This window comes from Postia placenta (genome assembly GCF_002117355.1).
Source record: "Postia placenta MAD-698-R-SB12 unplaced genomic scaffold POSPLAscaffold_1, whole genome shotgun sequence".
NCBI lineage: Eukaryota > Fungi > Basidiomycota > Agaricomycetes > Polyporales > Adustoporiaceae > Rhodonia > Rhodonia placenta.
In genome coordinates, this window is record NW_020169832.1 from 2,667,499 (window position 1) to 2,690,741 (window position 23,243).

Below are 23,243 nucleotides of genomic sequence, written 5' to 3' on the forward strand. Positions count from 1 at the left end.
GAGCTCGTTCACAAGGCCCCTATGGGATTCGGAACTTCATGCTGTTGAAGCACAATGCGGCATCTTGTTGGATTGTAAGTAATACAGACTGGCGTAATCTCACAAGATACGATACGAGCCATGAAATGGCGCAAAGATGTAGTAGAAGGTATACGAGGACAAGTACGGATTAGTGATGTACAATGATTTGACGATTTCTGTTTCTCTTCTGGCCTCTAACAGAACACAAGGCAAATACTTCACCCATACAAGACACGAAAGTCCAGCTACAATAGGCCCTATAGCCTATGCCGCTCCGAACCCGCCTGGAGTCAAAGTTTGAAGGGCGTTCTGGGGTACTCGACTTTGCTGGCAGCAGCATCGTCGACAAACCAGTACAGCTGCCCGGGGTACACGGGCCGTACCCTCGAAGCCGGAAGGCCCTCCTCTGGCTTGTCAAGGACAGTCTTGAGCATGTCCGCTTTGCCGGCGCTGGTGGCGATGAAGGCAATGCGTGCTGCATGATTGATGACGGGGTAGGTGAAGGTAACGCGCTTGGGCGGGGGCTTGGGGCTGTCATCGATGTACGCGACCCAGCGGTCGTCCTCGGTGAGAAGGGCGTGGCCGGGAAAGAGAGACGCTGTGTGACCGTCCGGGCCGACGCCGAGAAGGATGAGATCGAAGATGGGGAAGCGCGCCGAGTCCTTCTGTGCGAATTCTCGGATGAGCTCCTTCTCGTAGGCGTCGGAGAGCTCCTCGAGGTCGTCCCCGAGGGACGGGTCGATGGGATGGATGTGGTCGGCGGGGATGGGCACTTTGGAGAAGAGCTCGTCCAAGCAGAGTTTGTGATTTGAGTCGGGGTGGTCGAGCGGAACGACGCGTTCATCGGCATAGAAGACCTGCCTGCACCATTACGTCAGGTGGCAGCGAGCATGAGCGGACCCATACTCGAGCCCAGGAACGGATGATGCGCACCATTTGTCCCATTTGACACCGGGCTTCCCGATGAGGGCATTCAGCTGGGTGGGGAGCGACCCGCCGGATACGGCGACGGTAAACCGGCCCTTCTTTTCGACGGCTTCTTTCTGAGCTTTGATGATAAAGTGTGCGAGGGCGTCGCAGAGCTCGTGAGAGGTAGCGAAGGAGTGCAGGACGGGGGGTGAGGGGGCAGTGGCCGGCATGGTGAGGGTTGCGGACAAGAATATGCTGCTGGCTATGAGTGAGGGCTGTCTTGCCTGTGGAGAGAAAGATGACAAGTATTGGCTTGCCCTCCAATCGGATCACCGCTGACGTCATCTCGCTGCAGACACGCTCACGTGCCTCATTTTGAGCCTCTGTGCCCGCTGCTACCAATGCGACTCCTTCTCTGGCAATGTATCCGACGCGGATTCCGTGGTATGACTACCCACGCGGACATCAAATTGAGAGTGAGTGTCGTGATGCGAAGCCTACACGCGGTATCTGTAATACATCATCGGACCGAGTGAATTTGTAATGAGGCCATTTAGGATTATAGAGTCCCGCAATGAGAGTGCCTAGACACGCGTCACAGACCACAGCATGATCCAGAACTTTGCGTCAGTGTTTGGATCTGCCACCATGTTAAGGTCCAGCCCCTGTATCTCCAGAAGCCTCGCCTCAACCCGCACTGTGCCTTTCGCAAACACCTCCCCGTCCCACAATGCCGTCCACGTCTCCGGCGAATGGCAAAACCGGTACGTCCCGTCGCGCCGCGGACGACCCTCTGTGCGATAGCCCTTCACCGGCTTCCCGCCGTGCTCGCCGAAGATGAACGACCCGGGCTCTGGAGAGAGAAGACCTGCGAGGGCATGCGCGAGCTCGAGCTGCTGCGGCTCGTCGAAGAGGTGAAACAGCTCCGAAGCGTGTATCACGGAGACGTGCCCTGCGAGTGGGCTGAGCGTGTTCAGGGAACTCAGGTCGGGCCGCGCTGTTTCTGGGGGCGAGTAGAACGGAGGGACGGTCTTGAGAAACGCTTGGTCGAGCGCATTTCCCGGGATAAAGTGTGCAGCGAACGTCTCAGGGGCGGTCTTGAACAGCTTATGCCCAAGCTGCAGAAATTCTACGGCATGGGATCAGTTCCGTTGTACAGGTTCGAGGGAACTTCCAGTGGGCCTACCAGCATAGAGGTCAGACGCAATGGCATTCTCGGCGGGGAAACCATCCGCGATTGCTTTTCTGAGGTCATTGCCGACTGCCCAAAGTAAAGCGTGAGCTAAAGTACATCTTCACGACGCAGAACCCTGACAGCAGCAGCCAATGTCGAGGAATATAGCTCCTTCGCGCTCCGTGCCCAGTTTCAAAAGTTGCTGGTATGCAGGCAGACGCGAAATCTTGAGTCTGCGTTGCAGATTAGTTAAATGATCCTCATCTCATTCACCCATGATCGCCATACCTCGTGAATACGAATCCGCGGATACACGGATAGGGATGTACCTGCGTTGGTCAGCGTCATTAAGTTGCGCCGCCCCGCTCACACCTAAGGTCACTCACTTCCCATGCTTCCTGCTGGACTTCCATGATATGCTTCTTCAGTTCTTCCTCGTCTTGAATCCCAGTCTGAGACTTGAAGAACTGCAGCTCCTCGCCATTAAGGCGATAGAAGCTGGCGTTAAGCGCATCTGCCACAGAGGTCATATCACTGGTGGAGTCGGAGCGGCTTAGAGCAGTGCTGCAGGGGTAGTTGAATGGATGGGTATCGTTGCTGCTGGTGACGCAACGGCAGGGCTAGAGCACGCGTCGTCGGACTATAACAAATAGGACGAGGACCTCAGTGCGTGCTCGGATACGATGCAAGACTAGTATTTATGCATACCTATAACAAATAGGACGAGGACTACAATGTACGTGAGTATGTGTAAACGAGAACAGAACAAGCTAAGTACTCACCCTCAGTGCGTGCTCGGATACGATGCAAGACTGAGGGTGCGGTCGCAAATGCGAGCGTATAAGACGGCGAGCAGAAACGACAGGCACAAGGTACGTAACAGGTACTATCGATGCGCACTGATGCTGCGCATGCATGCGCATGGCGGGATGAGTGCCAAGAAGGGGGAGCGCATCAGCGCGTAAATAGCGTAAGGTAAAACAGGGCGAATGGATTATCTGCTCCAACAGCTGGGTCATTCTGCGCCCTTTATAACTTCAGCTATCGGGCACTGATCCCCACACTCTGCGCGGCGCTTGTTAGAGACACAGGACTCGTGGAGGCGTCAACCCACATGCCGTGGCATGTCCGGAGTTGTTGGCCCACGGCATCTTGTCCCGGCGCTCTGGAGGTCGGGATGGTATGTAACGCATCATGTATAAAATCGGCAGGCTTGTCGGATTTTATGAGGGCAGCGGTAAGGCGGGACGGCCGGAACATATGATTCCGCACGAGGACTAAGAACTACTCATGCTGTTCAAGGTGAGTGTACAGAATTACTCTTGAACTTGTGTGAAGTGACCGAGTTGTCGAGGGCCGCACACGCGGGCCCCGCAAAGCTCAGATCGCCGTTTCGGTAATCACCGACAGCCTACCTGAGCTCGATCAGAACAGACAATATTGCAGGCTTCAAGTTCGCGCTATCTCCGGAAGGTAAGGAAGACTTCATTCGAGTGCAGTACTCATGCCATGGGCAGTGATATTGAAGTTGAGTCTGAGTCAATTCGTGGGGTCTCCACCGTAAGACACGGTTTCGCCCTTACACACGCATTTCGGTGTCCGAAACACATCGTGTAGAACTTGAATTAATGGCGTCCAAAGTGCTTGTCTAGAGACTGCAACATCCGACCGACTCATCCTCAATCAGACCATACTCAGGCTATCACGTTTATACGTGAGCTATTGCTAACTAGCAATAGATTCATCGTACATTATAGGATCATATAGTCAGTGGCCCGAGCCGGTCCTGAACAATGCTACTCCCTTCAACACACGTCCAGTGGCTATATCGGATAAGAGTCCTCCCGCATCCGAATTCAGGGATCTGCAATACATTGTTTGACCAAGTAGATTTACAACATGAAGCCGTTCGGAATAATTTGGACCCACCGGTCCTGCGACGAAGATGTCTCAAACACGCGTCACAGACCACAGCATGATCCAGAACTTTGCGTCAGTGTTTGGATCTGCCACCATGTTAAGGTCCAACCCCTGTATCTCCAGAAGCCTCGCCTCAACCCGCACTGTGCCTTTCGCAAACACCTCCCCGTCCCACAATGCCGTCCACGTCTCCGGCGAGTGGCAAAACTGGTACGTCCCATCACTCCGCGGGCGGCCCTCTGTGCGATAGCCCTTCACCGGCTTCCCGCCGTGCTCGCCGAAGATGAATGACCCGGGCTCTGGAGAGAGGAGTCCCGCGAGGGCATGCGCGAGCTCGAGCTGCTGCGGCTCGTCGAAGAGGTGAAACAGCTCCGAGGCATGTATCACGGAGACATGCCCTGCGAGCGGGCTAAGCGTGTTCAGGGAACCCAGGTCGGGCCGTGCTGTTTTTGGGGGCGAGTAGAACGGGGGGACCGTCTTGAGGAAGGCTTGGTCAAATGCGTTGCCCGGGATAAAGTGTGCAGCGAACGTCTCAGGGGAGCTCTTGAACAGCTTATGCCCAAGCTGCAGAAAATCTACGACATGTAATCAATCCTGCTGTACCGATTCGAGGGAACCTGTGAGCTTACCAGCATAAAGGTCAGATGCAATGGTGTTCTCAGCAGGGAAACCGTCGACAATTGCTTTCCTGAGGTCATTGCCGACTGCCCGGTGTGAACCGTGAGTTACGGTACATCGTTACGACGCAGGACACTGACAGCAGCAGCCAATGTCGAGGAATATAGCACCTTCACGCTCCTTGCCGAGTATCAAGAGCTGCTGGTATGCGGGAAGACGCGAAATCTTGAGTCTGCATCACAGGTAAGGTGAGGAGTACTCATATGCGCATAGTGATAGTCGCCATACCTTGTGAAAGCGAATCCGCGGATGCACGGATATGGGTGCACCTGTGTCCAACAACATTGTCAAAATTGCGCCGCCGTTGTTCATACCCAAGATCACTCACTTCCCATGCTTCCTGCTGGATGTTCATGATATGTTTCTTAAGTTCTTCCTCGTCTTGAATTCCAGTCTGAGACTTGAAGAACTGCAGCTCCTCGCCACTGAGGCGATAAAAGCTTGCGTCAAGGACAGGCACATTTGGCAAGGACATATTAAAGGCAAAGTCGGAATGGTTGGTACTGCGTGTCGATGCTGCTGCGGCATTCTGTGCCCTTTATAGCTGAAGCTATCAGATTCGCGAAGGCGTTAACACACATGCCGGGACATGTCCGGAGCAGTAGGCCCGCGGCACCTTGCCTCGGCGCTCTGCAGGTCAGGAATGGTATGTAGTAACCTCCAACTGTTGAACTGGAAGTGGCCAAATTCTCGAGGGCCGCGATGCTTCAAATCATCATCTCGGTAATTACCGACAGGATGCACGTACAACCTTTGAATTTGAGCTTCCACGACGGAAAGCACATAATCCGCCCGACAACCGTTATTGGTTCTTTTGCTTCTCCATCGACATACCTAATCTGTCTGGCCGACAGACCGACCATGCCTGTGGAGGTGACGACACCGCAGTGGTCGTTTCCAGTCTTGAACGACAGAAGCAAGGGCGAGATAGGCTTCGCGCCGTTTCGCGTCTGCAGCCTGCACTGCACTGCGGCACAAAATATCGATTTCTCTCAGGCCGTTTGGATGTCCCCTCAGTCTCCTAATCGCTTCGTCAATCACGGCGCGCAAGTGTTTGCGCAGCATCGGGCGCCCCAGAGCGGGTAGGTTATACACCAGCTAGATGCCCCGCCATCATCCGAACCGATGATCCGACTAGTACTAGGTATGTTTCGATATGGTCGGACTTGTTGCAAAGGCGACCCTTCTTGTCAGTGAGATACTTACGTCCCTGCTATTGGAGAAGCAATATGCAACATACAGCTGCATGTTAGCGTCCTGGCTCCTTTGGTCGAGCTCGAGCTCGTTATGGCGTGCGCCACTCTGTCGTTTTCGCTTCAAGCAGACATAGGTGATGGTGCAAAGGACCGACACTATGCCATGTGTGCTGCTATGCACAACAGGACCTGTCTTGTGCCTATACCAGGGGACGGGCTAAATAATGAGCATCTCACTACTCATGAACAGGAGTGTGCACTTTCGAAGCAGATCGGTCGGAAGGCAAGGGCAAGCGGGTGCACCGGTTATTCGCTGAGCCTGTCTCAGGACATGGTCATATAAATCTGGGAGTCGTGTCGTCTAGAGTTACGCACGCGTGATTAGAACCTGGCTCTCCTAACTTCTCGTAGCGCTAAGTGGTGAGCTTGCTGTCGTCACCGGTTTCACGACTATGCCAGAGGTATGTCATGTCACGAGACATCACGAAGGGACAGTGACTTATGCACCATCCCAGTGCGAAGAGGATCAGCGATTTCTTCCTCCTGTCCGTACATCAACTGACTTTACTTCGTATGTCCGGAGTTCGCTGCCAAAGAGCAAACCGGAACTATCGCACAGCGTGGCTTCATGGCGAGCTTCTATCTCTTCAAAAAGGCAAACCTAGTTGTATAGGAGTGCAGATAGCGCAATCTGTTAAGAGCATGCGGGACTAGCGTCTCTCATGCATCAGATCTCACCGCCCAAATGATTCAGCGATAGGCATTCTCAGGCTTGGGGCAGGCTTGGGGTGCCTCCGAACCACCTTCTTTTGGTATTTTGAACGCTCCAGATGGTAAGTTGTTGCAGAAAGATCATCAGAATGTCTTTTGTTCGGCTGCGAAGGACTCCACTATCAAGGCGCATTTAATATTCGCGCTCCATCGCTCTCGTCTCGTTGAGCCCCCCCTTCACCCCGCCCGCGCAATAATGGCTCTGGTATTGCGCTCGCAGGGCGAACCGTCGACTCCTCCTGTTGATGACAGTACTTCTCTTCTTACCCTCGTAGCGGAACTCACATTGAAAGATGTGGACGACGTCGCCGCTGGCCGCAAGGGCAAGGGGAGAGCAACGGCAGAAATCTCTGACGAGGAGCTAGCATTTCAGCTATTCGCAGAGGAGGCAAATTCCCTCTTGGATTTTACAAAGGACGCAGCCTTCGCGCGTAGTATCAACTATGCTATGCAGACTGACATAGCCACGGTTGAGGAGATTTTGAGGGAGGAGATAACAGCTCGCGAGGATCATGAACTTGCTGTTGCCCTTTCCGAAGGGCGTTCGCGTGCGCCGCCGTCGAGAGCCGCTCTTCCTGCACCGTCCCAGGCCAGTGTTCCTAGCGGCAGTGCGCAGACGTCAGGCTTGTATTCTGCTCGGTAAGACAATGTCCCCATCCTGCTGAACCTACATCACGAATCTTGATAAACAGGTCAAGTCAGGTTGAGTCTTCTAGCAAGAGCACGCTCTCTCAAGCGCTCGTTGTTGCAAAGCGTCATGGAATCGCCAGTAAACAGCGGACGTGGGTAATCTTACCTTGTGCTCAAATCAAGTCGCCTAACACGCAGTTTCAGCGATGAAGTATGCGTCTTCTGTCGAGACGAAATCAAAGGCATCGTGTTTCGTGCTCCCTGCGGCCATTGCTGGGACATCGACTGCCTCGTCAACTTGTTCCGCGCTGCCTCTACGGACGAGTCATTGTTCCCACCCCGCTGCTGCCAAAAGCCATTCGCGGTCAATGATATCAAGCCATATCTTGGCGAAGAGCTGTCCGCCGTCTTCGACAAGAAATCCATCGAATTCAGCACCGCAGATCGCATCTACTGTCATCGACCGACGTGCTCTTCTTTCCTCGGACCGGCTACTGCCAAGGCCATCATTCATATCTGCAGAGAGTGCTACTCGCAGACCTGCGGGCTCTGCAAACAAGAGGCGCATCCGTCCAGGCTATGCCCTTCGGACGATGCACCAGTTCTGGCACTCGCAGAGGAGGCTGGTTGGAAACGCTGCCCCGGCTGCAGGGCGCTCGTAGAATTGGTCTACGGGTGCTACCACATGACATGCAGGTGCAGGAAGCAGTTCTGCTATGTCTGCACGGCAACATGGAAAAACTGCACTTGCCCTCAGTGGGACGAGAATCGTCTACTTGTCGCAGCCCAACGGCAAGTGCAGCGGGAGCGTCCGGCAGGGCCTCCACTGGCACCTCAGCAGGTCCGGTGGAGAGTTGCAGAAGTGGCCGAGCGCCTTCGAGTCGACCATGACTGCCAGCACGTGTGGAAGTATAATCAGGGTGCCGGACAGTGCGAAAATTGCTTCCATCATCTAGGGGTCTTTTTGCTGGTAAGTCGTACTGATGGTCCCAATCGTATGTATTTCGCCGCTCACGCAGAACTCAGAGGTGCCGTTACTGTCACATGAACGTATGTGTGCGATGCCGTCGCAACAGGATGTAACAGGCATACGAAACGTGGCTGACGTCTGGTTTGTCTTTCTCAAATGAGTGTGGTAATTTCCTATCCTTGGGTCGTGAAATTATAGCTAGCTACAAACCATATGATGTGACGAGTCCCTATCTTGAACTTTGCTCGATGTGATATGGTTTGTAGCAGTGCGATCAGCACATGTGGGCTTGCTATCCTATCTTCGCTCCCATGGTTGTTGTCCGTTGTTCATTCCGACCTGTCAGCTGGGTATCTCCCCTATCCTGGTCATCTGTGCGAAGCTACTTCTTTCAAAGTTCTTTTGCCATCTAAGCAGATACGGAAGGCCGTTGATCTCGCAGTTGTGGTATGGGCGCGAACCCAAACCACAGCACTCATGTGAGCCTGTAGATATCGCATAAAGGAATGCCCTGCTGTCAAAGGACAGCTCCACCCAGTCGATGGCGGCCTCTCTATCTTCTCACCAACCCCTCGCACAGGAGGGCGGGCTTGCCGCCCTTCTTGCGTACATTTCGCAACTCGGTGTGCACGACATCGAAAAACTCCAAGCACGAAATCTGGACGATGCTGCGAGTGGTTCTCACTCCGACCATCCACTCAATGATGAGGAAGTTGCGATGCGGCTCTTCGCCGCCGAGGCAGAGAGTCTGCTGAACATCACCAAAGATCACATTACTGGGGTCCCTGACGGTGTTCAGTGCGCTCCTGGCTCGCTAATTCATGAGCTGCTCGCCGTCGAAGATATGGCTAGGCGCGATCATATGTTAGCCATCGCGTTGTCAGAAAGCGGAGAGTTGCGAGAAGATGTCGAAGCTGTTCCAAGCAGTGGGCAGGCTGCAAGAGCAGACAGGTCAGTCCATCTCTGGCCAGCTGTAGACATATATACTGAGTTTTCTGGCACCTTGCAGCGGCAGTGGCTCTTCTAGTGGAACCCAGTCTACGGAAGCACGGTCACTAGCTTTAGCTGCTGAGTATGTCCTGCGTTGGATGTAACGGCCCCAACTGACTTGCATGTCCGCTAAGCCCGGTGCAGGTTTGCACCGCTTGTGCCGATGACATTCATGGGACGTCCTTTTCGACCGCGTGCGGACACGTCTATGATCGACAGTGCCTGCAAGACTTTTTCCGCAAGGCGACCGTCGATGAAGCCGTCTTCCCGCCCTCTTGCTGTGCCATTACTATCCCATTCGAGAACGCCCGACAGCTCCTAGACACTAACCTTGCGATTTTGTTCGAAAACAAGGTACTAGAGTACTCGACCGCGAATCGCGTCTACTGTTACCAACCCCAGTGTTCGACATTCTTGGGTGCGGCCACATCAACTCCTGTCCCCTTAAACTGCCCAGAATGCCTCACCCAGACGTGCAGCGCTTGCAAAGAAGAAGCGCATGGATCGAGAGGATGCTCAGCTCATCTCAATCAGGCTGTGTTGGATATGGCGAAGGAAAATGGGTGGCAGCGATGTCCTGGATGTCACCATTTGGTCGAGCTGACACACGGCTGCTATCACATGCAATGCATGTGCAAGAAGCAGTTTTGCTATGTGTGTGGGGTCACCTGGAAAGAGTGTGCCTGTCCCCAATTTGCTGAGGACCGTTTGTATGCTGCGGAGCGCCTCTGAGCAACAGCGAGTAGTTGCTACGTTGCTCGAGCAATAACTAGGAGATATGCTTGTAAAGTAGACTAGCGGTACTAGATATAAAGTACCTTCAAATGTCTGCGGTAGACGTCCGTCAAGGTTCGCTTGAAGAATGTCCTCTAGAGCTAATGTCCGCCTCATCATCAACGATGAAGCTGCCCAATTCGTAGTAGTCGTCTCCGTCATTGCAGGGTGAACTGGAAGGGATGTGTCGCACATGAGAGGAAGGGCCAGCACGAGTGTATGCACCGTATCCTCGTCTGACCGGCCGACTTGCAAATGCGGGTACTGCATGTCCCCTTCCCGGGGCCTGAGTGAAGAGACTCCGGCGATACACAGCGGACTGGTCGTACGAAGGCGACACCTGTGTCTCCGGGAGATCTTGAACAAAATCCCTCTCGTATTCATCCTCGGGCTGTTCAGCATCAGAGGAGCCCACGCTCCGTTCGTCGCCCGAATGCGTCGCCTCTACGTCAATCCATGGGACCGCCTTCTGCGCTTCAACAACGTCCTTGAATTTCCGCTTCTTCTGCTTGGCCGGCGGAGGCACAGGTTCTGGACGAGGCGAGTCTCGCTGACGTTGCAGGCGACGCTGAGACGGCGGAGGCATTGCTAACGGTGACGAATTGACGTCTTCCGCGGCTTGCATCTTCTTCTGTTTCCCCGGAGCTCTGATCGCAAACGAGGGTTCCGGAAAGATTTCGTCTGAAAGTGATGGGGGTGATATTATCAAACGAGAGGGTGAAGCAGGCGGTGGCATGTCACCGTTGGTTCCACCAAGCCTTCGACTGCGTTCGGCTCGCTTCACTGGAGAAGGTCTGAGGTCTCTCGGGGGAGAAGACAGCTCGAGGTCTGTTACATACTTAACCTCTTGCATGTCAATGTCACGTTTAGCGGCATACATCGCTTCCGACAGGTGAGCGCGTTGGTCAAGAGGAGATGAGTCAATAACCTGCAGCTGCGGCTCCTCATCATCGTCAATCAACCAGGACATGTCCGCCATATCTTGATGATGAGACACAGAAGCGCTGCGAGGCGAAGATGATGGATTAGACAACGTAGCAAGGACCTGGTCACCGCTCAATGTACTCGTACTTCTGGACCTCAGAGGCTGTTCCGGAGAAGAATGGAGTGACATTGCAGGTGAGTTCTCGCAATCCGAAGGATCTGGAGTGGTGATGTCGATAACCTTACGATCCACCAGAGAGATTCGCCTTCGCTTGGGAGATCGGTGCTGCTTTGGAGGAAATGGTGTACGTTGAAGAGTACTTGGACCAGCGAAGCGCGACGAGCCGCCTTCGATCTGTAGACCCCTCTGAATTTCCTCGTCATCGGAGTCTTCGACACCCATATTCTCCAGTTGACTTGCTGTGGGCTCGTCCGCCTTCTTTTTCTTCCTGGCTTTCGGTCTTCTTCTATCATTCGCTGCTGCGATAGTCTTCGAATGCTTGACCTTTGCTGTCTTTCTGACGGTTGATGCTGCTGATGTCGATGCAGCTCTGCGAGGACCGAACAAACCTGCTTCAATTTCGAGGTCGTCATCGTCGTCCTCTCCAGCCAAGACATCAAATTTCTCGACACTTTTCAGCTTCGTAGACTTCTTTTTCGACCCACCACCCTTGACAAGGAGCTGTGACACGGTCAGGAACCCATTGGCCGCCCCAGGTGGAATATTGCGTGTAGGATCATCATCACGCTTGCGTTTTTTTCCCTTGGGCTGCGGCGAATTGCCATTGGCGAGTGATCCCTTCCGAGAGCTACGATCCTCCCGGACATATTCCTCGATGTCCATCGTCAGCTCGGAGCACTCTGGTTTGATGTGATCGGGTAGCAGTCGTTCGACATCTCCGTAGAGTTCGAGTTGTTCGGCCCGCACAATGAAGTGTTGGACGTCCTTATACTTGTCTTGCGCCTTGTCCCAGTTGCGCTCCTCACGGCCTTCGGCGAGCAAGATATGTATGGCACCGTCACGCTTTCGACCTGTTCGACCAACACGTTGTAGCTGCGATGCGATGATGAGACTGTGATGTTCAATTCATAGACTTTACAGACGGCTTACCATACGGATCGGTGTTTTCTGGGCATCGTAACACACAATCATATCCACCTCGCCTATATCCAGGCCCTCCTCGCCGATGGAAGTAGACACGAGAACATTGAACTCTCCGTCCTTGAAGCGCTGTATAACCTAGATGGTAATATCGTCGAAAACGGTGATCAGCGACCAGTCAGACACGAAGGTCAGCCAAAGAGGGCGGACCTCGAGTTGCTCTCTCTGTGCGATACCCTTTCTTCCCTGTTTATCCGTTCCCTGGCCAATGAACCGCGTGGCCCTGATCAAGGGGTTCTCCTTGTTCAACACCTCCACGACTTCATCAACACACTCCCGAAATGAGACGAAAACCATGACTCTCGAGCTCTCCGTGATTTGGGTGGCCTGCGCGGAATCGCCTTGCGCCTCCTCTTTGTCGAGCATGTTTTTCGCGAAGTGCTGCACCAACAAGACGCGGAGTTTTTCCATCTTCGGATGAAGAGAGAAGCCGCGATTCTTCTGGTCCTCAACCTCCTTGATCAGCGCAGCGAACGCGGGATCTTTCTGCAATTTGTCCTGAACACTCCGGCCGATCGACTTCTTCCCTGACGTGCTCTCAAAGCCAGATATAATCCCATTGAGTACGCCGTAGCACATGTTAGTGCTGGCTTCAAGCTAAGAGGGCCTGCGGGTCAGAGACGAACGGGTGGTACGGTCATAGCGATGAGCGCACCAGGTATCCCATCGCTCGAGCTAAGGGGCCAAGTTTGCTGGCCGCTGCCATTGCCCAGGCCGGAGCCCTGCGTTCGCGAAGTTCACCAATGGCCGCTTGGCAGCGGAAAGGATGTAGCAGTGACGGGTCGGGGCTCCCTCTCATTGCCCCGTTATTTTGCACTTGCTTGATCAATGGCTGTAGATAGACCGCGTCAGGATCACATGGATGAGGACTCGCTGCCATCATTGACCTGCATAACCTTTCCTAGCAAGTCGCGGATTCTGACGACATCCTCATCCATCTTGATAATATGTTGCTCAGAAGACTTCTTATGCATGTAGGGGCGAAGATCTATGCTCTCCTCATCGCGTATCTCGATGTGGCTAATGTGTAGACTATCCACAATTGCCTGGACTGCGTCGGGGTTGCTACCCGGAGTAGCTGTCAAAGCCAGCACTCGGAAATGGGGATTCTTGGCCATCATATATCGCAGGACTTGTGCGTATGCGTAGTCACCGGTTCCTTTATGCGCCTCGTCTAACGGAATCATCAATTTGTCAATCATGTTTTCGACTACACGATGACTTACCAATTACTATAAGGATGATATCCCGTGGATCACAGTTCTCAGAAATGAGATCACTAAGCAAAGTCTGCGGAGTCAAGTAGAAGACACGCTTCTCGGCCCACTTGAGACAGAGAAACACTCAGTGAACGGTCTGGATAAATCGGTCAATGTACGTACTAGTCTATGTCGTTTTGCCTTGGCCGTCTCACCGGTCAGTTCAGCTGCTTGACTCCCTGGGATGCCGCATGTCCTATGACACGCATCTATTTGTTGCGCAACCAGCGGTTTGGACGGTGCGAGGAAAACCACTTTTCCCTCTGGGAACCAGTTGTAGACTGCACAGTACACACAATAGACATTGTACATATTGCGCATATAAGCACAGGGTTGAGGAGGGGGAGGGGGAAGACGCACAGTTTAGCATGACAACACCGGCAATGAATGTCTTTCCGAGACCAGTTGGAAGCGCCACGAGGGTGTTTTCAAATAGACTATGTTTCACAATGTTGAATTGATAGTCCCGCTTCGGATGGTTGAGGGGATACATCCAACGCTTGGCAGCCAACAGATCTGGCTGCAGTTTCATCGGCGATGGCTGTCACAGTGCGATGAGCGACGACATAACAGACACGATTATTAGCGCTCACAGGTCTATGATGGACCATTGAACTCGTGAGTACATGAGCACCCCTCATGGACACTGAAGACTCACCCGACAGGTACGAATGGGGCCGGAAACTGTTCAAACTCTACAGGTTCCTCTTCTTCACTTCCGCCACCAAATTCATGGTCGAAAGACGCCTTTGCTTTCGCTTTGCGTTTGGCCTTGTCCTCCGCTGATTGCTTCCAGCCCGTTTTCGCAAATGCAGTGTGATCCCACCGTTTGGTCTTCCTCGTGCGCTCTCCGAACGGGTTGCGAGAGCTCGAGTTGGAGCGTTCCATATGGGCTTTGCTTGGAGGCTTGTTGCTCCTGCTCTTAGTAGCAACCTCTTGTACGATCTCTCCGAAAAGAGTGGTCTGTACTGTAGTTTTGGATGTTGTACGGCCCAGCGTGCTAGGTCCAGCCACAGGTCCTGGGGCTCTGATGCCCCTCTGTTCTCTTTCGTGTATATCCTGCAGCTCAGCCGCATCGAAGTCAAACACGTCAAACGGGTCAGAGTCGCTGATCTCAATGACTGAGCGTGGCGAAACCGGCCGTGTCGGGGGTAGCTCCACTGGTGAGGTTTTTCGTCCATTTGTTGCAGATACTTGTGCAGCCTCAATTGCATCAACCTCATTCAGGAATGCTGAGTCTAATTCGTCCTCGAAGTAATCATCGGAGCTCATGACGGTCAGCGACGGAAGGAAGTGAGAACGAGGTTGCACGCGAGACGCGATCGCGTCGCGCGCGGGCGCGCGTCACAGAGTTAAGGTCACGTGTATTGCTTGCTTTCATTCGGCGCCCGCGGTCTGCTCAACCACGCCTTCGCTCACAGCTACCCACACACATTTTGACGAGAAAAACATCCCACTGCTACAGTCATGTCTGCGGATACCATTGCGCGTTGGAATGCGATACCTCTTGTCCGCCCCGACGTTGACAGTGATGTCCATCATTCCTTGAAGGTACTCGTTGTGCATTCTTAGCACGCTAATCGCTTGCTGCATACCCCCTCTCCTCTGTGTGTCTTCAGCGAGCCAGGCCAGATGAAGGGGAAACCCCGGATGATGTCGAAAGCGAGGACAACGTATCCCTCGTTTCGCGTTCTCCGTCCCCGGAAACCCACGCCCCAGATGCTATGGACCCAGCCAAGTACGATGAATACCTGGAAGGCCCAGTCCGGGAGTCTATCACAGTGGAAACGAGAATTTCGGATAACAATATAGGCTTCCGTATGCTTGCGAGCATGGGCTGGGTTGAGGGGCAGCCTCTTGGCTTGTCTGGCGATGGTAAGACCTTGTTGTGTGTTATGCCCTGGGTTTGAAGTGCTGACACATCGGAAGGGCGTGTTGACCCTGTTCCTTTCTATGTCAAGAATGACCTTACAGGTTTGGGCAAAGTCAATCAAGACGTTCGCATGAGTGAGTGCGCATGTGGTTTCAGACAAGATTTAAGAATGATAATGAGGTCATGTAGTTGAATCCACGGTTGCTCAGCGGCGTGAGCTCGATTCAGAACGTCAGACGAAGGAAACTGAAGAGCAAAGAAGAGCACGCGAGGTATGTCGTACCTTTGCCAGATGACCATGGCACCGCTTCATTTATGGTACCATCCTATCCTTGTAGGACACTGTTGCCAGACGCGAGGCGCTCAAGAGCGAGATCTCTACCACACTTCGAGCGTTCTACTGCGAGTTATGCGACAAGCAATTCCAGAACGTCGCGCAGTATGATGAGCATACGAATTCCTATGCACATCATCACAAAGCCCGCTTCCGCGATATGCAAGCGACACAACGTGCCAGCCGCAATACCAAAGAGGAACTGGACAAGCGGAAGGAAAAAGAAAGGAAGAGAGAAGAAAAAGAGCTCAGGAAAATCGCAAAGGCCGCTGGTGTGAAGATGGCGAAACCTCCCATCTCACTCGTTGCTCCGCCCGTGAGTACTGTCGGAGACAATGAGCCGAAGCCGTCGGGCTTCAAGAAGTCGGGATGGGCATCTGTGGGTCAGTCGCTGCCCCCCGTTGATTCACCTTTGCCTGCAGCCTCCTCGCAGCCAACACAATCTCCGGGTGGGTGGGCTCCCGTTTTGGCACCCCCACAACTGCCGCCGCCGCCTATTCCGCAGTTCAGCGTGCCCCCAGCCTTCAGGACCGGTGGGTGGACATCGCTTGACACGGGAAGCACCATACAGTCCGTGCCATCGACTTCAACACGTCCCGTGCCATCGGCTAGCGCAGAAGGCCCACCCTCCTTAACCTCATCCCCGCTCCCGCTCGCATCAAGCTCAGGTGCTCCGAGCGGCTGGTCCGCTCACGCACTACCATCACGTAACGGTTGGGCTAGCATGTCGTCCACGTCAGGCGCGCAACAACCACTCTCATTTCCGACATCGACTGTAGCTGAAATGATGGCCACCCCTCAACGGCTACCACCGCCTCCTCCAACGAAGGCGCCACAGGAGACTTCGCGCTCTGGTTGGCAGCAATTTCGGGCAGGAGCGCCTGGTCGCCGCCGCAAGTGAACGCGCTGTGGTCAACGAGTTGATGGCGGCATTTTGTGCGGGCTATACTGGATTTTATTCCCGTTCGAACAATGATCGTATTAGCACAACTACACCGGTCTATGGGCGCGAAACAAGATGTATAGTGAATAATAGTACTAACTAGCTACAGTGCGGATCATAATTTTGTATGTACGCTGAGTGATGATAGACAATTGTATGTAAGACGCTGCAGAATGTCGAAACGAAGACAGAGATGACAAGAATCAGACCGAGAACGGAAAACAGCAACTGGAAGGAGCAGGCCAAGGAGCCGCAACCTGATCACTCTGAATCGCTTGCAGAACTCTCGTCGCTTGATTCTGCCGAGGAATGTTCGCTGTCGTCGGCTGGTTGAGCGTCGCTGGCCGCGCCGGCCGACCCACGCCCCTCGAAGAGTTTCATCCTCTCCTCCAGTGCGCGGATCTTTGCCGCCTCAACGTCCTCGTCCATGCTCTTCCGCTTAAGCCCTCCTGTACCTGTACCCTTGCCTGTTCGAGGCCGCTTCGTCTGGTTCGCCCGAATAGGTCGAATGACGAAGTTGTACAGCTTGGTGAGCACAGTCGCAGGTAGTTGGTCGATCTCAAGCTCGATCTCTTCCGTGCTCTGTAGTCAACGACGCGTGTCGGTTACAAACCAATTTGAACGGAAAAACATCACTCACGTCTCGAATCTCAGGCACGCCCTCATGTATAATCTGAATGACTTTCTCAAGCTTCGCGCCATCCAGCTTTCCGATCGTGTCGCTGAGATCTTTCTTCTGTTCGAAAGTGAGAACATCGTCGTCGGTTATAGGCTTCTTAGTCTTCTTCCGGCCGTTCGCCGCTGGCGTCGCCTTGGGCTGCTTTGGAAGGGCCTTGGAGGTACTAGCAACAGGCTGCGCGACCTTCTTCTCCTTCTTCCTCTTCTCCTTCTCCGGTTTTGCCTTTCGTTTCAATACATCCAGATTGTTCTTCATGTGCAGAATTTGATTCTCCATGTTCGCAATCATGCCTGCTGCTGCAGTTAGAAAGCGGGTGTCAAACGTTAGTTAGGCGAACATACGTAGACGATCCTCCTCACTGTCATCTTCGTCATAATCATCCTCCTCGTCAGATGGATCCTGTGAATGCAGCGGCGGAAGGTGGAGCCATTTTTCATCGAAGACTCTATCCAGCTCCTTCCCCGACTCATGAACAGGGTTCTTTGGCGGGTTGAACGTGAGGCAATTGCGAACCATCAGCTTGAAGTCTTCCCGGAACTTGTCCGGGGTGGTATACTCGCCGTCGGCGAGTTTCCGCCTGATTGTCGAAAGGTCCATTGGCTTCTTGATAATTTTTGGGTACTGTGGGATCTCCATCTTGACCCAATCTATTCCCGACGTCACCGAACAATATCTGATACATTGACAGAAAAACTCACCGACTGGCTCGTAGAATGGGTGCGCAAGGTTGTATAAACTCTTCTTATGTAGCTCCTTGAGAATTTTCTCGCAATGCTTGAACTGGTCAACATAAGCATCATTCTTGGGCATCTTGGCCTTGCGCGGCTTCTTGGGGGCTTCATAGGGAAGATCTTTGGGAGGAGGAGGGTGTATCTCGCGCTTTGGCCGACCACCCTGAACAGGCTCCTCGATCCGGCGAATGACAGGGACAGCAACAGACGGTCGCCGTGCAGGTTGCCGCTTTGGCTGAGGCGGTGGAGGCGGAGGGGTCGCAACTTTCTTCGGAAGTACCTTCGGCTGCCATATCGTCTGAGGTTTGGTCACCAACCTTTAGTTAAGCGTGCGGACTTACCTCTTCTGCAGCAGGCAGTTGCTTGATCTGTTTGTCAAAAACAGCCTCGACGCGCTTCCCCATAGCCGTGATGGGATGATCTGGGCCATTGAAGAGGACACAGTTGGTGAAGATAAGCCTTACGTCTGCGATGAATTCGTCGACATGGTTGTAGCGAGGGTTAGCGTTGTTGGAGTCCCGTTTAATCGGATTCGACGACGCCATTTTTCGCTCGATGGTCGTGAAATCCATTGGATTCTTGACAATGGAAGGATAATGAGGAATGTTCAAGGCTACTGGATCAACTGGATGCAGAAAAGGACCAGTGTCTTTCATCTTCTTCAAAGTGCGTATCGTTGACGTTGAAAACCGCCACTGTGCCGTTGTAAGAGTTGGATCCCCTGCACGTGCTGTCGGCGTAGGCAGACGGACAGTAGACAATGGCTCAGGCGACGACGCTGGAGGGGAAGTGCCGGTCTTCAGACAACGCCATCAGCACGCCCAGCCTGGCGCACACAAGACAAGGTGCTTACATTGGCAAGCGAAGCTCTCTCTGCGTCCGAATACTTCCGTGCTCTCTTAGCGGGTGGAGGTTTATCATCATCGTGATCACTAGTTGTATTATTAGGGTACGGAGAACCAGGAGCTGTTGAGGCGACAGCAGTCTCAATCGACGATACAGCGGGTAAAGAAGTGGGTGCAGTGGCCTCGACGGTGTGCCCGTTAGAGAGTCCATTAAGAGCCGAGGGCTTCGTGTCAGTGTCAATGTCTGCCATGTGCACGTCGCTGTCCTCTGTAGGTAGCGCTTCTTCGGCCATCCGGACGTCCTCGAGGAGTTGACCGGTTGAAGGCGGAGGGGTACCCTTCGGAGGCGCAATGGGGATGGTGGCTGATACGCGATGAATGCCCGCGAAGATGTGTAGCAACACTTGGGCCTCACCTGGATCCGTTGGAGTGCCCACCTGCGGCTGCAGAGACGCGTCCTCGGACGTGTCCATTTTGACCGTGACGAGCTCGTGGCGCGCGTCGGACTCTGTAGCGGCGTAGTCGACATCAATCTTGATATCGGGGGACGTGGTGTTGTCGACGGGGGTGGCGGGGGAGTCGACGGCAGGGGAGTCGGAGACGTGGTGGCCGTTGATGCCGGGCGGGGGGGACGCGTCGGACATGGTTGGGGGGAGGCGACGCGTGACAGTCACGGGGGAGTGACGGGAGGGCAGAGGGGCAGGGGTGGATTTGGGGGAACAGGAGATCCGAAGTTGGGCTAGAGTCTTTATACGCGCTGCGAAATAAGGTTCGATCTGCGCGCAGGGGCCATCTCCTCCCAAATCAGCGATTTCCCTCCCATTCTCGCGTCCCCACCCCTTTCGCTGCGCTTAGCTACTTGTGAAATCCTATCTACGCTTTGTCCTCTTCCTCCTCCTCCTCCGCCTGTGCAAAGACAGCCTTGGGTTGGTTCGCGCGCCAGGCTGAGAACGAAAATAAGGTTCACACGTCAGCACTCATCGCCGGCGCCAAATAGCCACAAACACGGCTCCATCAAGGCTACCGGAAAATTTTGCTGTGAACTCACCCGCTGTCCACACAGGGTCTTGGTCGGCATCTGCAAGCTTGAGCAGCGCTTCGCGCGGCTGTCATCGAATAAGGAGGTCGGTCAGCGAACAGCGGGCGGGTGCGCACAAGACAGGAAAGACAATGAGAATGTGCGGAGACTGAACCGAAGTGGCCACCCGAGGTCCTTCCGTGGCAACGCCAGCACGTTGTGTCGCAGTAATAGACGCCGCGACGCGTGATGACTTTGATCCCGCTTGCGACGATGCGAACAACAGCGGCCAGTGTGCCATCGAGAACCATCGCAGCGGCTGTCTGAACAGTGGCAGCTCTCCCCTGCCTCTCGTGCTGACCACCGCGAGCGAGAACAGGAGATATTGATGCACGATGGCACGATGGCCCACGACGTGAGCAAGACAAAACGGGAAAGGATACGTACGTCTTCGTCTCTCGTCGTGTCTCGCACCAGATTTTGCACAACGTGTTGCGTTGCGCTCGCACCCACACGTCCCCCACGACCTGGTCCAGTGACGGGTAGCTCGGGCCTTCGGCTTTTGCGGGGATCCAAGCGATCTTTCTCCCTCTTTCGTTTGCCCCCTCGGGCGATGCCATCACCATCCCGGAACATTGGCAGTGCATGCGGCGTGAGGATAGTGGGAGCGGAGACAGCGTCTGACATGTCTTCGATGGTGGCCTTCCTGGGAGGGCCCTTGTTGAGCGGAAGCTTGGCACCGTTGATAGATGACTGCGGAGAATAGAGCACACATATCTGACCGTTCGCAAGACCAGTTACGATCTGGATGTTGCTGTTAGATGAACTCCCATGTCGCACGAAAAGATGAATACCTGGTTGATTTTCGAATGCCAGGCAACTTTCACTGGAGTTGTATCCACTTCGAGCTCCTTCACCGACTCGAGATTGTCCTTCCGTAGGATCATGAGTCGCCCCTTGCCTCCTTTTGCCGTAGCGGCACTTCCTGTGACGACATATTTATCGTCCGGGCTGAAGATCGCATTCGTGGTTGGGTAGAGAGTCGTAAGTCCGGTACGCTCAGCAAGCGGCTTTTTGAACGCCCGAAGGTCCCAAACTGCAGGCAGCGTGAATTCTCATCAAAAAAGATAACACAACGCCCGGTTGATGCTCACGTTTCACGGTGTCGTCCCCGCCTCGGGTGAGAACTGTACGTCCATCGATAGAAAACACCAGTGATCCAGGCTCGGTGTTCTTGACGAAAGCACCTTCGACCGTCATACTCGGCCGGACAAAATTTGATTTGGTCTGCCACATGTGAAGTGTGCCGTCCAAGCAAGCTTGCATAGAAGAAATGTGTGAATATAGCAAAACACAGTATTGTAACCGTGTGCCTACCTCCCCCAATGAGTGTGGCATCCGGCGAGTATCCGCAGGTAGTGACTTTCGTACGCGTACCGCGTTCCTTAGACTTGACTACAATGGCGGTCTTCTGTTTCCGCTTGTTTTCAAGGTCCCAGATCCTGCGCATAGTTAGAGATGATGCACATTTTTATTGTTACCTACTTACCTGATTGTTGAATCTACAGAACTTGTGATGAATGTCTGAGGGTCGTGTGGATGCCATGCGCAAGACCGTATTTCGGCAACATGTCCCCTTCAAGCGCTCACAGTCAACTTGCGTCAAGACACGTTGTGCAGAAGGCTCACGCTGTATTCTTCATGTCACGAATATATGGGTCACCTTTTACAAAAGTCCCCCTATGAGTCAGGTCAGTCTATCCACTCTCATCATTGATAAAGTCTACGCACAGCTCTTCACCATCTCGGTCGTATAATTTTGCTTGCAGGGTACCAGAGATGACGAGGAACTGTTGCCCATCATTGGAGTACTTGAGGTCGTGAATCTACAGACAAGTTCAACTCACGGCCTGCGAATTTGGAAAAAGGACGTACGTAGTAAGTACTCGCGGGCTCCCATGTCTTGAATGGCTTACACCTATGGTCCATGCCACCGAAATCCCATAACTTACAATCGTAGTCATGAGAGCCCGATAGGACCCGGGCCCCCGACGGGTCGAGGGTGAGCGCCGAGACAACTTTTGTATGGTCCTTGAGAATCAGCTCATGCGTTATCGGGAAGTCTGGCAGGCCTGAGTCCTCTTCGTCAGAGGGGTCGAACTCAGGCTCTCCTTCCTCATGTGTGTCAGTGTTTGCAGCGTGTGGTGGCGGAGGGGGACCGATGTCGTCTGGGTCAAACTCGGGCTCCTCCTGATGAAGGAAGGTCTGAGAAAGAGCCTTGGATGAAGAAGCATCAGGCTCCTCCTTGACCTCTGTAGAAGGTGCAAAAGTCTGCTGCGGGAATGCGACTGAATATTACAAACAAACACGACAAATATAATACATACGTCCTCGCGTTTGTTCTTGTCAAATCGGCGTGGGTCTAGCTGCCTCTGCTTTGGCTTCTTGCCAAAGCCAGATATGCCCATTGCCGCAAGGATGTCCATGTCCGACATTTTGATATGCTTGCGAGCTGCAGGTCGACCGTCAGCTCCAGGATACTCTCAGGAGCGCTCAGTGCCCCAGGGCGCGGCGATTACGTAAACCGCGTCTAATGTCGATGGGCGTCTTCGACGCGTCAGTTCGCCACAGCGCGGTGCTTGTCCTCTCGGCTGCAGGGCGTTCTTTCCTTCAGATCTCCAACCACCTCCCATTTTCCACCGCCCGTGTCCTGACAAGGCAGTATGCTCAAACGACAGCGACCATCCTCTCCTGTACCGTCCTCCGATTTTCCCGTTGCCGAACGAGCCATCGACGTCGACATCCTCGAGCGACTCACGAAGCGCAGACGCCATTTTGCACCACCGCGCTACACGAGCACCACGAAGAATGCTCAGAATTCTCAAGACAGCAGTGATGACGAGGAGGACAGAGAAGAGTCTCCCGGCTCGTCATCCTTTGCAAGAGGACTCCCTCACTGGCAAGCAGAGGCTGGAGTGTACAAGGCAGCAAATACCCTGCTGCACGACTTGCACGCAGAGCAAAGGCACCGCTTAATATTCTCACCGCTTTCAACTACTCCCCATGTCGTGTCTCGCTCCTCACACTCTCCTTCACGCACGTCGGACTGGACTCCCCCTTCTCGGACGGACTCTGCAGTACTGCATATGGGGCACGTCGCCCCTTATCCGACCGGGCCTGCAAAGATCACACCGCCCCCCTATCCAGAGACTATGGTCGATGAAATGGAAGCGAAGCATGTCACACAGCGATACGAAGACACCAACAGGTCAGTCGATGGTCACCCACCACAAATGCCGGAGATTAATCTTGATATTCCAGGCTTCTCGGTTCTTTGTTTCTTGACAGAAGGAACAGACTTGAATCGGAACGATAGGCTTAATGATCAGACGTGCGTTGTGTTTCTTGCATTTCTGTTCCATCGCGCTCACTCGGGTCATAG

At 53.7% G+C, this 23,243-nt stretch overlaps 8 protein-coding genes across 8 annotated transcripts; 3 read left to right on the forward strand and 5 right to left on the reverse strand.

Annotated features, from left to right (window-relative positions):
- Nucleotides 1-44: 44 nt before the first annotated feature.
- Nucleotides 45-1,196, reverse strand: POSPLADRAFT_1038149 (hypothetical protein). The gene is made up of 2 exons (XM_024477340.1): nucleotides 955-1,196; nucleotides 45-882 (listed from the first exon to the last, which is right to left on the reverse strand). The coding sequence occupies exons 1-2, from the start codon at nucleotides 1,158-1,160 to the stop codon at nucleotides 312-314; spliced, it is 777 nt and encodes a 258-aa protein (XP_024344529.1). The 5' UTR covers nucleotides 1,161-1,196; the 3' UTR covers nucleotides 45-311.
- Nucleotides 1,197-1,514: 318 nt separating this feature from the next.
- On the reverse strand, nucleotides 1,515-2,634 carry POSPLADRAFT_1030676 (hypothetical protein; the record flags this gene model as incomplete). Its single annotated transcript, XM_024476743.1, has 5 exons — nucleotides 1,515-2,059; nucleotides 2,117-2,191; nucleotides 2,240-2,337; nucleotides 2,393-2,433; nucleotides 2,491-2,634. 5 exons carry the CDS (start codon nucleotides 2,632-2,634, stop codon nucleotides 1,515-1,517), a joined length of 903 nt encoding a protein of 300 aa, XP_024344530.1.
- A 1,420-nt stretch (nucleotides 2,635-4,054) lies between these two features.
- POSPLADRAFT_1042931 (hypothetical protein) lies at nucleotides 4,055-5,177 on the reverse strand (the record flags this gene model as incomplete). The annotated part of the gene is made up of 5 exons (XM_024478188.1): nucleotides 4,055-4,599; nucleotides 4,654-4,728; nucleotides 4,783-4,874; nucleotides 4,931-4,971; nucleotides 5,031-5,177. 5 exons carry the CDS (start codon nucleotides 5,175-5,177, stop codon nucleotides 4,055-4,057), a joined length of 900 nt encoding a protein of 299 aa, XP_024344531.1.
- A 681-nt stretch (nucleotides 5,178-5,858) lies between these two features.
- POSPLADRAFT_1042932 (hypothetical protein) lies at nucleotides 5,859-7,312 on the forward strand (the record flags this gene model as incomplete). Its single annotated transcript, XM_024478189.1, has 5 exons — nucleotides 5,859-5,891; nucleotides 5,945-6,203; nucleotides 6,310-6,359; nucleotides 6,680-6,731; nucleotides 6,945-7,312. The coding sequence occupies 5 exons, from the start codon at nucleotides 5,859-5,861 to the stop codon at nucleotides 7,310-7,312; spliced, it is 762 nt and encodes a 253-aa protein (XP_024344532.1).
- Nucleotides 7,313-7,546: 234 nt separating this feature from the next.
- POSPLADRAFT_1126919 (hypothetical protein) lies at nucleotides 7,547-8,382 on the forward strand (the record flags this gene model as incomplete). The annotated part of the gene is made up of 2 exons (XM_024483566.1): nucleotides 7,547-8,269; nucleotides 8,326-8,382. Coding segments are annotated over 2 exons (780 nt in total), but the record flags the coding sequence as incomplete, so codon positions are not given.
- Nucleotides 8,383-10,103: 1,721 nt separating this feature from the next.
- On the reverse strand, nucleotides 10,104-14,650 carry POSPLADRAFT_1051864 (hypothetical protein; the record flags this gene model as incomplete). Its single annotated transcript, XM_024480213.1, has 10 exons — nucleotides 10,104-12,011; nucleotides 12,069-12,197; nucleotides 12,270-12,716; nucleotides 12,775-12,951; nucleotides 13,007-13,293; nucleotides 13,346-13,445; nucleotides 13,502-13,659; nucleotides 13,739-13,919; nucleotides 13,954-13,975; nucleotides 14,037-14,650. 10 exons carry the CDS (start codon nucleotides 14,648-14,650, stop codon nucleotides 10,104-10,106), a joined length of 4,023 nt encoding a protein of 1,340 aa, XP_024344534.1.
- Nucleotides 14,651-14,845: 195 nt separating this feature from the next.
- On the forward strand, nucleotides 14,846-16,486 carry POSPLADRAFT_1129500 (hypothetical protein; the record flags this gene model as incomplete). Its single annotated transcript, XM_024483848.1, has 6 exons — nucleotides 14,846-14,899; nucleotides 14,998-15,253; nucleotides 15,308-15,385; nucleotides 15,441-15,523; nucleotides 15,590-15,985; nucleotides 16,091-16,486. The coding sequence occupies 6 exons, from the start codon at nucleotides 14,846-14,848 to the stop codon at nucleotides 16,484-16,486; spliced, it is 1,263 nt and encodes a 420-aa protein (XP_024344535.1).
- A 56-nt stretch (nucleotides 16,487-16,542) lies between these two features.
- POSPLADRAFT_1068612 (hypothetical protein) lies at nucleotides 16,543-22,635 on the reverse strand (the record flags this gene model as incomplete). Its single annotated transcript, XM_024482310.1, has 19 exons — nucleotides 16,543-17,110; nucleotides 17,169-17,500; nucleotides 17,549-17,854; nucleotides 17,906-18,224; nucleotides 18,280-18,735; nucleotides 18,792-19,147; nucleotides 19,199-19,540; nucleotides 19,832-19,889; nucleotides 20,249-20,554; nucleotides 20,656-20,897; nucleotides 20,956-21,120; nucleotides 21,239-21,303; nucleotides 21,351-21,363; nucleotides 21,452-21,498; nucleotides 21,593-21,687; nucleotides 21,709-21,779; nucleotides 21,814-22,135; nucleotides 22,189-22,313; nucleotides 22,488-22,635. The coding sequence occupies 19 exons, from the start codon at nucleotides 22,633-22,635 to the stop codon at nucleotides 16,790-16,792; spliced, it is 4,089 nt and encodes a 1,362-aa protein (XP_024344536.1). The 3' UTR covers nucleotides 16,543-16,789.
- Nucleotides 22,636-23,243: the final 608 nt, after the last annotated feature.